We start from the raw sequence: 13,556 nt of genomic DNA on the forward strand, positions 1-13,556 counted from the left end.
GCACTGGTCCTGGAGTCATGAGTACCTGAGTTAAAATCCAGCCTCAGATACTTAATAATTACCTAGCTGTGTGGCCTTGGGCAAGCCACTTAACCCCATTGCCTTGGAAAAAATAATAAGAAAAAACAAATGCATATTATATACATACAGATATATTTACATATATACATACATATATACACATCTACATGTAGTCAAGCAAAAGCAAATTCCTTTATTGACTATGTCTAAAAATGTAGGTTAACATGTACTTTGAATGCTACATCAGAAATGAAGGATGAGACTAAATACTTAGTGTAAAAAGCTTTACTAATTCACTGAATTGGGGCAGTGAAAAGTCTTACTCATGGAATATTTTAGAAGAAATATAATTTACTCTTTCAATGGCAAAAATCTCCAAACCAAGTTGACAAAAAGAGTAGACATTTAAAAACAGATGAAAATAGTTTGTAAAATGCAACAGCCAGTCAGCAGGTATTGAATATATACCATATAGAGACATACCAGAAATAAACATAATCCCTGGTGACAAGGAACTTATTCTTTAGTTGAGAGAACATAAGATAGACAATTAGGGAAGGAAAAAATATAATAAAGTTAATTTATGCTAGAGATAAAATGGATGAGGATGTGAAAATCACCATTGGTTGCAGGAGCCAAGGAAGGCTTCATGGAAGAAATGGTATTTTTGCTGGATCTGGAAGGACAAGTAGAAGTTGGATAGAACAGAATATTTTAGGAAATGGAAAACCATTAGCAAAAGCATGAAGTAGTGATTAATATGGTGTGTGAATTAGTAGAAAATATTAAGTAATTGGGACTGGTCCTTGTGAAAAGTTTTCATTGAGCAAAAGGAGGATATTGGATTGGTTAATTAAGATGGAACCAGATTATGGAGATTTTTAAAGGGTAACAAGGGATTTTTTCCTCTATTTACATGTAAAGATAATTTTCAACTTTCATTTTTGTAAAATTTTGAGTTTCAAATTTTTCTTCCTCCCTCCTTTTCCAACCCCTTTGCCTAAAATAGCAAGCATACGTGTACAATCATGTTATATATAAAAGGGAAAAATCATGAGAAAGAAAAAACAAAAAAAATGAAAATAGTATTTGCATTTAGACTCCATAGTTTTTTCTCTACCTGTGGATTGCATTTTCCATTACAAGTCTTTAATGATTGTCTTTGATCACTGAATTGCTGAGAAGAGCTAAGTCTATCATATTTGATCACACAATGTTACTGTTACTTTGTACAATGTTCTCCTGATTCTGCTCACTTCACTCAGCATCAGTTCATGTAAGTTTTTCCAGATTTTTCTGAAATCCCACTGTTATAGAACAATAGTGTTCCATTACATTTCTATACCATAACTTGTTCAGCTATTTCCCAGTTGATAGACATTCCCTCAATTCCCAATTCTTTGTTACCACAAGAAAGGGTTGCTGGGAATATATTTGCACATGTGGGTCCTTTCCCACATGATCTCTTTAGGATATAGAATAAGCAGTGGTATTTCTGGAACAAAGTGTGTGCACAGTTTTATTGCATTTTGGGTATAGTTCCAAATTGCTTTCCAGAATGGTTAGATCAGTTTACAACTCCACCAACAGTGCATTGAGTTAATCAGTTTTCCTGCATCCTCTCCAACATTTATCATTTACATTTTCAATCATATTAACCAATCTGATAGGTATGAAGTAGTACCTCAGAGTTGTTTTAATTTGCATTTGTCTAATCAATAGTGATTTAGAGCATTTTTATATGACTATAGATAGTTTGAATTTCTTCATCTGAAAACTTCCTTGAACTTTTTTTTCCACATGATTAACCTAGAAGTAGAGAAAGAGAGACTGAAGATAGGGAGACCTGTCATAATCTTAGGTGTGAGGTAGAGGCCTAGACTAGGTGGTAGTTGGAGAAATTGGTTGGAAAGTGATAAATAAAAAAGATTGTGAAGAAGGAAAGATAGAACTCAGTGACTGACAGATAAAAGTAGAAGAAAAAGAGGAATAAAAAGTAACTATGATACTTTGATTCTAGAAGAATGGCAATACCACCAATTGACATGAGGAAAATGGAAAGAAAAGCTTGTTTTAGGGAAGAAGATAATGACTTCAGTTTTAGACATGTTGATACTGAAGTCATCTGTGTGGAAATGTCCATTAGGCATTTGGAAATGTTACTGTTGTTGTTCAGTTATATCTGACTCTTCATGACCCCAGTTGGGATTTGCTTGACAGAGATACTGGAGTGGTTTGCTTTTTCCTTTTCCAGAATGTCTCCATTTTACAGAGGAGAAAATGAAGTAAAGAGGGGTTAAATAATTTGCCCTGGGTCACACAATTAGTAAAGTATCTGAGGCTAGTTTTGAACTTAGATCTTTTTTACTTCAGAGCCCAGTGCTCCAACCATTGCACCACCTAGATGCCCCAGACATTTGGAAATCTAGGACTGGAATTTGAACTGAAAAAAGCAGGATTGGGAGTCATGAAGCTAGAGGGGAAAGTAGAAAATATGATAAAAGATGATACTTTAAGGACTGGAATGAGAAAAAAATCTAAAGACTAAGCTTTAGAGGATGCCAATAATATGGGAATTTGAATAGGAATAATCTGAGGAATTGAAAGAGGAGTGGTTAAAATGTCTGTGGTACCTTTTGAACCTATAAACAAAAGAGTTCCAAGAAGGTGGGCAATAGTAGAGAAACAGAATAGGACAATGGAACAAATGCTGCATTGGAATCAGAGGATAGAGTTCCAATCCCACCTCTTTCATTTAGTGTCTATGTTAACTTGAATAATCAAATTTCAAACATTTTTTAAGCATCGACTGTATGCAAGATATCAGTTAGTCTTACTGGGTGGGTCTCAGTTCCTTCCTTGGTAAAATGAGGGCATTGGGCTTGATGACTAAAGGTTTCTTCCAGCTCTTTAATACTTGGTTTATAATATGCACTTAAATCCAAAGTCCTATCATCTTAGTGTCAAATGTAACAATCAAGGGAGAGGAGGACTGAAAAAAGATGTTTGAATTTGTCTAGGAGAAAGTCACTGATGGACTTCAAGAAAGTAATTTCAGTAGACTAGAGGGTAGAGAGAATGAGTGGAGAGGTGACAGAAATATGATCTATTCATTTAAGAAGCTTGGTAGGGAATAGGAGAAAAGAAGACAGAAGTAGAAAGTTCAGGAAGGTCATTCAAAGGAGTGTTTTGGTTTGTTTTTTCCCAAGATTTGGAAGGACTGAGTATGTTTGAAATCAGAAGCTAAGGGGGTGTTGATATCAGAGAGATTAAAGATATTTGAGAAAGAGAAAAAAGTAATGGAGCAATTACCCTTGCGATATTACTCCTCCATAATGTTAGAAGAAATTGGGCTAAGAGGAAAGGTGGAGAAAGTACCTTTAATTATGAGGATGACTTCTTCTTAGAATGGCAAGAAAGGAAGAGAGGACAGGTAGCATAATTATAGACTGTTAGAACTGGAAAAGATCAGAGAAATAATCTAGATCAAAAGAGTTTAAAAAAAATTGTCCTACTTTGCATAGTTAGTTACTGGAAGATCCAAACGTAGTACCTAGATTCTTTTCATAATATTCTCTGGATATAGAGATAGGAGGAAATGAAGAAGAGAGTGGATAAACCATTCAATATTACACGTTGAGTATAGCAGGAGTAGATAGGGCCACCCACTGAGCTTTGCAGAAAGGGGAGGGCAGAATTAAAGTTTAATACAGTGGCAAAAGTTGGAATAACTGTGGTGGGAAATGAGCTGGGCAGTGGCTTACATTCATTGACAGAATGTTCTAAGACTTATGATAGACTTTTTTTTTTAAGTTTTTGAAGGCAAATGGGATTAAGTGGCTTGCCCAAGGTCACACAGATAGGTAATTATTAAGTATCCGAGATCAGATTTGAACTCAAGTACTCCTGACTCCAGGGCTGGTGCTCTATCCACTGCGCCACCTAGCTGCCCCATGATAGACTTTCCTTACAAATTCACATCACCATGCTAGTGGTGGTAATTTTATTTCTCCCAGTTTACAGATAGGAAAACTGAGTCTCAAAGAAATGAATTGACTTGCCTGGTATTTTATTACTAGTATCAGTCTTGGAATTCAAATCCAGGTCTTCTCATTCTTCAAATGCAGAGAGCTCTTTTGTGTGATGCTACAGGTAGTGAGTAACTGAGAGGAAAATGAAAAATGAAGGAGGAGGAAAAATATGCAGATCTGTGCTTAAAATGTCCCCAAAAGAATTTTCTTAAGAAGGTTAGCATTTCCCTTGCAATCTTGCTTAGATGATTATTCTCCTTAGTAAAGCTTTCATAGCACAAAGGTAATCTTCAGCCTAGCTCTACATCTGGAGCACCACTAATTCCAATTAGTGGAAAGCAAATTAATGAGATTTTACCAAACTGCTCAGAGAACATTCCCAGAATCAGACACTCAGGACAAACTGCATTATGGGAACTTGCATTTTGAAAATTTATTAGGTTAAGCAGGCAAGTCCTTCTGTGGACATCCTTTTCTTCCTTAGCCCTCTTTGGCTCACCTTTTTCCCCTCCCCTTTTTCTCCTAAGCAGTATTTCAGGATTATCCTTGTCTTCTTTCTTGGAGCTCCAAAGTAGGTGTCTAAAAAGAAATTTTCCCAGAGGAAAAAAATCAAACAATCTTATTTAATAAAAATATTAACAGGAAGCAGGATGCTTAGAGCACTGACCTAGAGCTTATTGCTTTAGTTCTTTGTTATCTCCCCCTTCCTTTACTCCTTCCTTATCCCATGGCCAGGTTAATGAAGGAACATTACTTTAGAGTCAGCTCAGGAAGCTCCTGAGCTTGGGGGTGAAGAGCCACATCATAGAGTCCCCCCTTTGTTTGCCTAAGGTTTAGGATTCTTTGATTCTGGAGCAGCAGAACTAGGGGCTCCTCTGAAGCTTCTTTGTCATAGATGGCAGCAAAGTGGAAAAGGGAAGTGGACAATGCTCTGGCATTAGCCCTCTCAGGGAAATATGATAGGCAGGGCTATGCTTGGACAAAATGGGGAAGGAAGCTTTTGGCCCTTTATCCTCATACTATTTTATTGCTCATAAAAAGTGACATAATAACCTCTAGGCAGAAAGTTGGAGACTAAGGAACTACGGGTGTGGAATAAGGCATCCATTTCCAGACTTGACCAATGGACTGATTTGTTCTGTTTGACTTTGCATATTTATTTCAAGGAAGGTTCAGTGGGAACAGAGATATTTAAAATTGGAAAGAAAAAATAAAAGTGTCATTGAAAATATAAAATGTGACATTATTTTTGACTCTATATATAAAGAAAAATTTCATAATTATATACAGTTGCTAAAAAATCCTAGGAAGGGACTGGGAGTGTTTTTATCAGGTAATACTTGTTGGGAATGTAGTAGTTGATATTCTTGCTCTGAGTAGGAGATTATGAAATGTGAATTTATATGTACATAAATATTAATACTTATACATATTTTATAAAAATTATAATATTATAGAAATATATCAATTTATATTTTGAACTATAAATTTATCTAATTCATATTTTGGACCCTGCCCTCAAGTTTTCTCATTGTTCCATTCTCATTATTCCAATTCACATCTTTTACTCTGCCCAAAGTGCTAATCAAATTAGCATTTGGTGGTGGTTCTGATAAGGGTCAAAGAAACCATACTATGACTCTAAGCCAGTACCAGCATCTTGGCCAGCAATTTAAAGGGTATTTTCAGCACATGGATACTGATATGCCAAAGAGAATCCAGGTTAATTCTCATACTGTAGCATTTTTTCCATATATTAATATATCTACTTAGTCTAGTTGTACTCAGTTGAAAAGGCTTTATATTTCCCTCATGCTTTGGGGATTTGGGGAAACATTCTCTTTAAAGAAGGATTTGGTTTTTATTAATGCCTGTCCAACAGATTCAGAACCACAAATATATGCTGGGCATCTGTACAAGCACAGTGCTTGGGGAGGGAGCTTCAAATGTAGTCTTTGATTATCTAGTGGAAAGGTAAGTCATACACCAACAACTATATGACAAATTATATTATCTTTCTAAAGGAAAAGTCGAAAGTATGATATGTAAGTTCAAAGAAAGGAGGGATTGATTAGGATTGGGGTTGTTATGTCTGCCACAAACTCAGGGACTGACTCTGACTTCTGGCACTATCCTGGGATGGGGGAAGGAAATATGCCTTTATATGTGTGTGTGTGTATATATATATATATATATATATATAGATATAGATATAGATATAGATATAGATATAGATATATATATATATATTCAGGCACTATCTTATCTGATCCTTAGAACAACCCTGAAAGGTAGATGGTGATATTTATCCTCATTTTACTGATGAGGAAACTGAGTCAGATAATGACTTGCCCAGGGTCCTCCAGTTAGTAAGTGCCTCAAACCTGGTGTGAACTTATTTATGATTTAAGAAAGAAAGACTCTTAGGTTTTATTATGTCATTTGGGAGATTCTTAGGCCCTAACAGTCCTTGGAAGCAAATCCTCTGAGACATTCCTTAAAAATGTGACTAGATTTGCAGTATTTCCCTGTTCATTTTGTACACATCTTGATTTCAGGAGTTTCTATACTGAGGTGAGTCATGAGTCAGTGTAACTTGTATACATGTCTCCACTTTGAATCACATTATCACTGTAGCCTGAAAACAAGTTTTTATGTCAAACTTTGCAGTGACTTCTCATAGTATCCGAGAGAGGTATTGCCTACGCATTTGTTCCCTTTTCCTTGTTATTTGGTATTAGGAGAATGGACAAAATTGGAAGTGGGATGAGAATTCCTGCATAATTCATTACCAATAACATAATATTCTTTGATACATTTGATTTTTGGGAATGTATTCACTTTAAAGAGCAATAGCATTTAACTGTAATGTGAACAATATTCTCCCTGCATTGTACTGAGTGCTAGCAGACACTTGAAAGAAATTCAGTTACATTAATTTGCAACTTGTATTTTAAAGTACTTGAAAATTAATTTCAGTATCATTGAAGATATTTAAAAACTCCTGCTTGACAAAGTTGGAGACAGAGTTCTTCCCAAATTTTGATGTTTTCCCTAAACATAAAATCTAAGATTGTAAAGGATCTTATAGGTTATTCTTTAACCTAACATAGGAATGCTGCTTGCTGTTTCTTTGACACATGCACACATACACACATACACAGAGAGTTTAAATATAGAATATATATATACAAAGATTGAGAGAGAGATATGGAGGGAGGGAGGGAGGGAGAGAGAGAGAGAGAGAGAGAGAGAGAGAGAGAGAGAGAGAGAGAGAGAGAGATGCCTACTTTTCCCTTGTTTATATCTTACATTTCACATTGTTGTAAGTTATTTCAGGAAGATTGACCTAAAAATACTATTATCATTCATTGAAAATATGTGTGGTCATGGAAGTTGAAAGAATAGCCCCGCATAATATTTATTACATGACTGATTTGCAAGATTGGCCTTATTGAGAAAACAAATCATCCATTAAAGAAATTTTTATGGAGTATCTTTTATGTGCATGTCATTGTTTTAAACATTGTGAGAGATAAAAAGAAGTTTAAGGCATACTCCCTGCCTTCAATAAGATTGCTGTCTCTGTCTTATATGAGACATTCAGAAGAACATGTAAATCACACACCATAAAAGACAAAAAAGTAATAGATGGCAGGATAGATAGTAAGTACAATAAGATTTCAGAAGAGAGAGATTGCTAAAGGTTTCATGGAGGAAATGTAGCTTGAACTGGTTTTGAGGAACAGAAAGCATTTGGATAGACAGAAGAGTGGGGAAGACATTTATTCCAGGTGGAATGACTTTTTTTCATTTTTAGAGATATAAATGGCCAAGGTTTAATTTATTGAGATAGCCTGGATGGAACAAAGGGTTTTTAATGGAAAACAATGAAAGAGTTGAAAGAGGTTGGAACCCTGATGATGAAAATTCTTGAGTATCAACATAAGGAGTGTGTACTTTTTTTGTAGGTAGAAAGAAACTATTGGGGAGTTACAGCAGAGAAATATTATGATGATGAGTATTTTAGGATGATTCATTTGGTTGCAAGGCCTGTTAGGAGAAATGAGCAGCAGTTATGTCAGCATAATTATCTAGACCTGACTTGACAAGATGGTGTAGAGGAAAGAACACATACTGTACTTAGAGGAATTGCATTCAAATGTGTGGCTTTGCCTCTTAGAACTGTGTCATCACTTTGCCCTTATGAACCTCAGTTTCCTCATCAGTAAAATGGAGTGTACTTCATAACTTGCAAGTTTCATTCTTTCCATCTTGAAAGCTTTTGTTTCAAAGACTGTGAATGTATTTGTGAGCTTGTGAAACTGGAGGTTATGCAAGATAAAATTTACATTGAGGGAAGTGAGAATGAAAAAGAGGAAGGAACAAATCTGAGAAACAAATGAGCCCACACAACTTTTGGCTTCCATAGTGGATTTGAATGAATAGGAATAATGCAGTCCTTCTATTTTGGAGAAGCTTAGCAGGGCATCATCTTGGGCATAGAGAGCTGTGAATACTTCCTCTGTGTCACTGTGTGATGATGTGGGGCATCTTTTCCATTCCAGGAAATCCCTGGGGTTTCATAGCAGTCATATTTTTGGTAATAAAACAATCAGGATAAGCTATTCTCTACATACTTAATTTTGATTCATAAAATTGTGGTCTGGAGGTAGGTGAAAGAAGTCTGATCTTGCTGCTGAAGAACTATTCAGTTGACTGTTTCCAGATCCCATTTCCAAACTGTTGCTCAGAGACTCCAATTTTCAGGAAGTATTTAAGCAGAATAGCTACTCTGAAATCACAATTCTAGTCCATATTTGTAGCTCCACTGCCTTCTAGTCCAGAATTTATAAATATTTGTTTTAAGTCTTAGATTTCCCAAGTCTGTCAAAGGTCACTTTCTTTTTGGTGACCAGTTTTACTAGTGGAATTATTGGTAGGATGTGTGACCTTTTACAGAAAATTAGGTTTTCATATTTTTCTCTTTAACACAACAATAATAAAAGATGAGTAGAGAAACAGACATTTTTGGAAACATTCTTATTTCTTCTTAGTCTTAACTCAGCAAATATTTATTATATACTTATTCTGGGTTAGGTCTAAGGCTAGTCAGTTTTAAATCTAGGGATGGGAACAGATCTATGGTTTCAGTGATGTAACAAATTCCCAAGTGGGAAACAATACAAATTATTTCATTCTCTTCAACTTTTGATCTTTGAGAGTTGCTTAGAACAACTCTGAGGGTAAATGATTTGCCTATAGTCACAGAACTAGTATGTTTCAAAAATTGGATTTCTACCTATCTTTCTGACGTTGAAGTGGCTCTTAGTTTTGGAAATGTAAAGATAAATAACAGCTGGTTAAACTGATTTTTCTTATAAAAGTGTGAGAGTCTTTGGAATGGGGATTTTCTTTTGCTTTGCCTAGAATATAGTAGGTGCTTAATAAATGCTTATTGACTGAGAAAGAGGGTGAACAAAACTCTGCTAAGCCTCAGTTTTCTCATGTATAAAACTGGAAGGTTGAAATAGCTTGTCTGGGATCACTTCTAGCTCTAAATCAATGGTTGAATGAATTTCAGAGAAGTTTTTAACTAGATTTGAAAAGCTGGGTCCTCAAACTCCAAATTCCATATTCTTTCTGCTACTCCACAATGCTTCCTTTATGTGACAGACTCATTATTATTCATCATTTTTTTCCTTTTCAAACAAGGTAAATACCATTCCATTTTGTAGGCAATTTTAAGCATTTTGGGTTTTTTTCCTCTTTTTGCTACAGATCTATCACAAAAGTGAGTTTCTAGATTGTTATTCAGGGTTGCTTCATAAATATGCTTAGTGCTTATGAAAATATGGAAAAAGCTGAAAAAGGACATACTTTTTTACTCTGAGGCACCTCTAACCCCTTTAGAAGCCACAGCTGATTCATCTGCTTTGATTCTATAAGAATTAAATCCATCCACTGAGAAATGAAAAATCAGGTTTATGGTCCTGCTAAATTATTTTCCTCTCTCCTTTTTTTTTATAGACAAAACTCCGAGTACAGTCGGAAAAAAAGTCATGATTCATGATGCAGAGCAGAATGATGGAGCCTGAAATCATTAAGGGGTGAAAGAGGTGATTCACTCCTGCTGAAGAAGTTTCTGGCTTTCAAAATGCAGCTTTTCCTATGGGAGGAACCATTCAAATGTGACATCAACATGGATGATCCACTGTATGACATGTGCTGTTTTGGAGAGGGATGATTTTTCACTCTCTCTCTCTTGCTTGCTCTCCATTTGTGAATCAATGCTATTGTGTACAAATGAAAATCAATGTCTGCATATGACAGCAAGATCATTTTTTAGCAATAAGCACATTGATAAAACTGAATTCCATAAAATATGGAAACACAGTTTCTAGTGCTTCACATCTGTCTAAGTCTGTGTAAGTGAAAGGAAATCCTACTTCACTGTCCCCATGCTTCTAAGGCAAGATGCTATTATGAATATTCAGGGATCATTGGTGAAAAAAAGCTGTATTTTGTGGTATAACAAATAGATATTTTTTAAGCAAACACTGGTCAGTCAAGTGTTGAAAATGTTGCATGCCCATGTTAGAAAACAAACTCAAAACTAGTGTAGTTCCCTAATACAAAGCTAGTCCCTAGGCTTTATTTATTTAAAGCCCCTGTCAAGTAGTTTGGCTTTTTTACAAAGGCTCCTGTGTCTTTTCCATAAAAGTACTTTATGTGTTGATGTACTTATTGTTCCTATAGGACTTGTGAATGGATTTAATGTTGGAAAGGGCCAAAAAGCCAGGCTGTAGATTTCCCTTTGCTAACAGTTTTTCCTCAGGGTGCTGAGGGATTAGGGTAATTCATTTCCCAAGGTTCTTGGCAATTCAAGGGGGAGGGGGGGACCGCTGCACTGCCAGCGATCTGTCAGTGAACAAGTATTCATTAAGCACTTCCTATGGACTTAAATACAGGGGATACTAAAAGAAGAAAGAATGGAATGGGTTTTCCAAACCTTTGAAATGCTTTATGTTTTGGTGTCACAGATCCAATAACTGGTGGATATCATTTTGAGACCAGTGGAATTGGACTTCCTGGTTGGCATGCCAGTCCCCTGCATGCTTCTGAATGTTCAGTGGTAAGAACTGCTTCCTTTGAGCATAATCATGCTCAACTTTATGATATGAATTTGATGGGGGAAAAAAGGAGCAAGGAAGAACCAGAGTTTCCTAGAGCCTTGACTTTGAAAATTCCTGTGAAGACCATTAGGCTCATTCACTGTGTTGTCTCTTAAAGCAAATTTGGGTGATGCAATTCTTTCTTGCATGAGGGGGCAGGCTGACGAACAGAAATGATCCTGTCATTTATTTGACTTGTCAAACTGGAGGTTCAATAAATACAGAATAAAAGAATAGTGGTAATCTTGAGACAGCGGACCCAAGAGGAAGAAACCTTGAGATCTAGGTGATGGATGGAGAGCCCTATGAACAGATGGACAATTTTCCTCACAGTGCAGGAGATGATGCACCCCTAGAACTTTGTGGCTTTCCACTAGGGGCCCCAGACCAGATGTGCATGATTTTGCTTTGACTTTGCTTCTTATGAGAGAAGCACCTGAAGGCCAGACAAAGAGGAGATGGGGGTTTATCTTCAAAACAAAGCTATCTCAGTATCTTAATTTTCTGGCTTCATAAAGTGACTGTACATAATTATATTGATAATTTAAAGGATTAACTATAATATGATGAATGTTGTGTTCCATTTGAAAATGTTTATTATATTAAATTGAATAAAGTCTATTTATAGCTGCAATAAAGTAATTTTTTTTTATTTAAAGGGTCAAAGAGGTAGAAATGTTTCTATCAATCAACAAGTATTTATTAAGCTCCAACAATGGGACAGACACTGTGCTAAGTTCTAGAGAAGGTTAAAAACAGACCCCGTCCTTAAGAAGCTCACATTCTGTAGGGGAGAAAAACTTGAAAGTAACTAGATACATATGAGATCTATCCAGAGTGGACAGAATGTTATCTCAGAGAGGAAAATGTTTTTGCAAACAGAATGGCAGAGTTGGAGGGCTCCCAGCAACAGATTTGACAGGTCTCCTGAATAGACAATAAGTTACCAATGGAAGACTTGTAATTTAATTTTGTTGCCTGGATCCAGCCAATAATATTTTTTGAATGACATTTTTTCATGGTAGCTAAATACTGATACAGTGCCCACATAGACTTAGGAAGCAGATACTGATCACTTAGTTATAAGGTCAGGTTACTGGATACATTTATGATGCCCACTACCTTTGACCACATACTTATCTTGTGACTTTGGTTGGTGGTGGAGCTACATGTTGACCTTACCAAACCTTAGCAAATGACTGTTTTGAAGCCATGTTCCAAGTTGAGAGTAGGAAAGGAATGATTATATCAATTATTATCTGATCAAAGTGTTCCCTGACTTGCCAAGGATTTAAGAGAGCTCCCTCTCTAGGAAGATCCTAAATCTCAGAAATAAATGGTACTTTTTAATCCCACATCATTATTGGAATGATTTGGAATTTTTTAAAACATTTTTTTCACACAATAATGAGGTTGCTCTGCCTTGAGATACTGAGTGAGAACACAGGAGATCTAGCCTCAAATTCCAGTCCAGTTTGGTTTCCTTTCTCTGGGCTTCTGTTCCTTTATTTGTAAAATGAGGGGGTTGGATTAAATCAAAAATTCTTAACCTGGGTCTAAGACATTGGTGTGGGTATTTATATGTGTATACACACACACACACTCATATATATGCATATTTATATATGAAGCTGTATTTCAACATAATTGACTTTGTGGGAATTAAAAGTGTTCAACCTAAATAAAAGAGACTGAGACAGAACTCTGAGTCAATGACACTTTAATAAAGGTTCTTCCATATTCCCTTCTAATAAGTGGACCTCAGATCATCCTCATGATCTAAAATGCCTTCTCTTTACAAAACCCTATCTTTTTAGGGTTTTATGCCATTATTATCTAGACATTCTAAAGGGACTATATAAAATACAGACTAGTTCCTTTGCTTGATATATGATACAGAACTAAAGATGAGGTCACAGTTTGGGGGGAGGCAAAGAATCTTTCCATTGACTAGGTGATCATAAGATGGATGAACTCCTTTTATCAGAAAAGAGAAGGTGGTATAAACTGTATGTACTCTCCAATTCTACTGGTCCACTTTCTATGACTTATTCATGGAATCTGAGCAAAACAGATCTTTGTTAGCATTCTTGTGGTTGTGCAATTGAGACTCATAACTTGGCAAATAAGCAGTAAACATTATGTTAAAGTTTGAGGCTCGCTATAAGAGCCTATCTATCCCTATATGATTTTTGTAGAATATCAAACTGATTAATACTGATTGGAATATAGTTGAAGTTCAAATGAATTATTTCTCCCAGTTTCCTTTGGAACCCTATTACTTTATTATGTTCATTTAAATTTTGTGCATTATTCCAAGAAGGTGTTC

At 35.8% G+C, this 13,556-nt stretch overlaps 1 protein-coding gene across 1 annotated transcript in view; it reads left to right on the forward strand.

Moving 5' to 3' along the window:
* Positions 1-12,287, forward strand: part of HTR7 (5-hydroxytryptamine receptor 7) — a 99,662-nt gene extending 87,375 nt beyond the window's left edge. The window contains exon 3 of the mRNA XM_074233396.1: positions 10,083-12,287. Within this exon, the coding sequence (XP_074089497.1) occupies positions 10,083-10,125 (43 nt within the window). The 3' untranslated portion in view covers positions 10,126-12,287. The remainder of the gene's footprint in view (positions 1-10,082) is intronic.
* The last annotated feature ends 1,269 nt before the right edge of the window (positions 12,288-13,556 follow it).

This window comes from Macrotis lagotis, chromosome 4, assembly GCF_037893015.1.
Source record: "Macrotis lagotis isolate mMagLag1 chromosome 4, bilby.v1.9.chrom.fasta, whole genome shotgun sequence".
Classification (NCBI taxonomy): domain Eukaryota; kingdom Metazoa; phylum Chordata; class Mammalia; order Peramelemorphia; family Peramelidae; genus Macrotis; species Macrotis lagotis.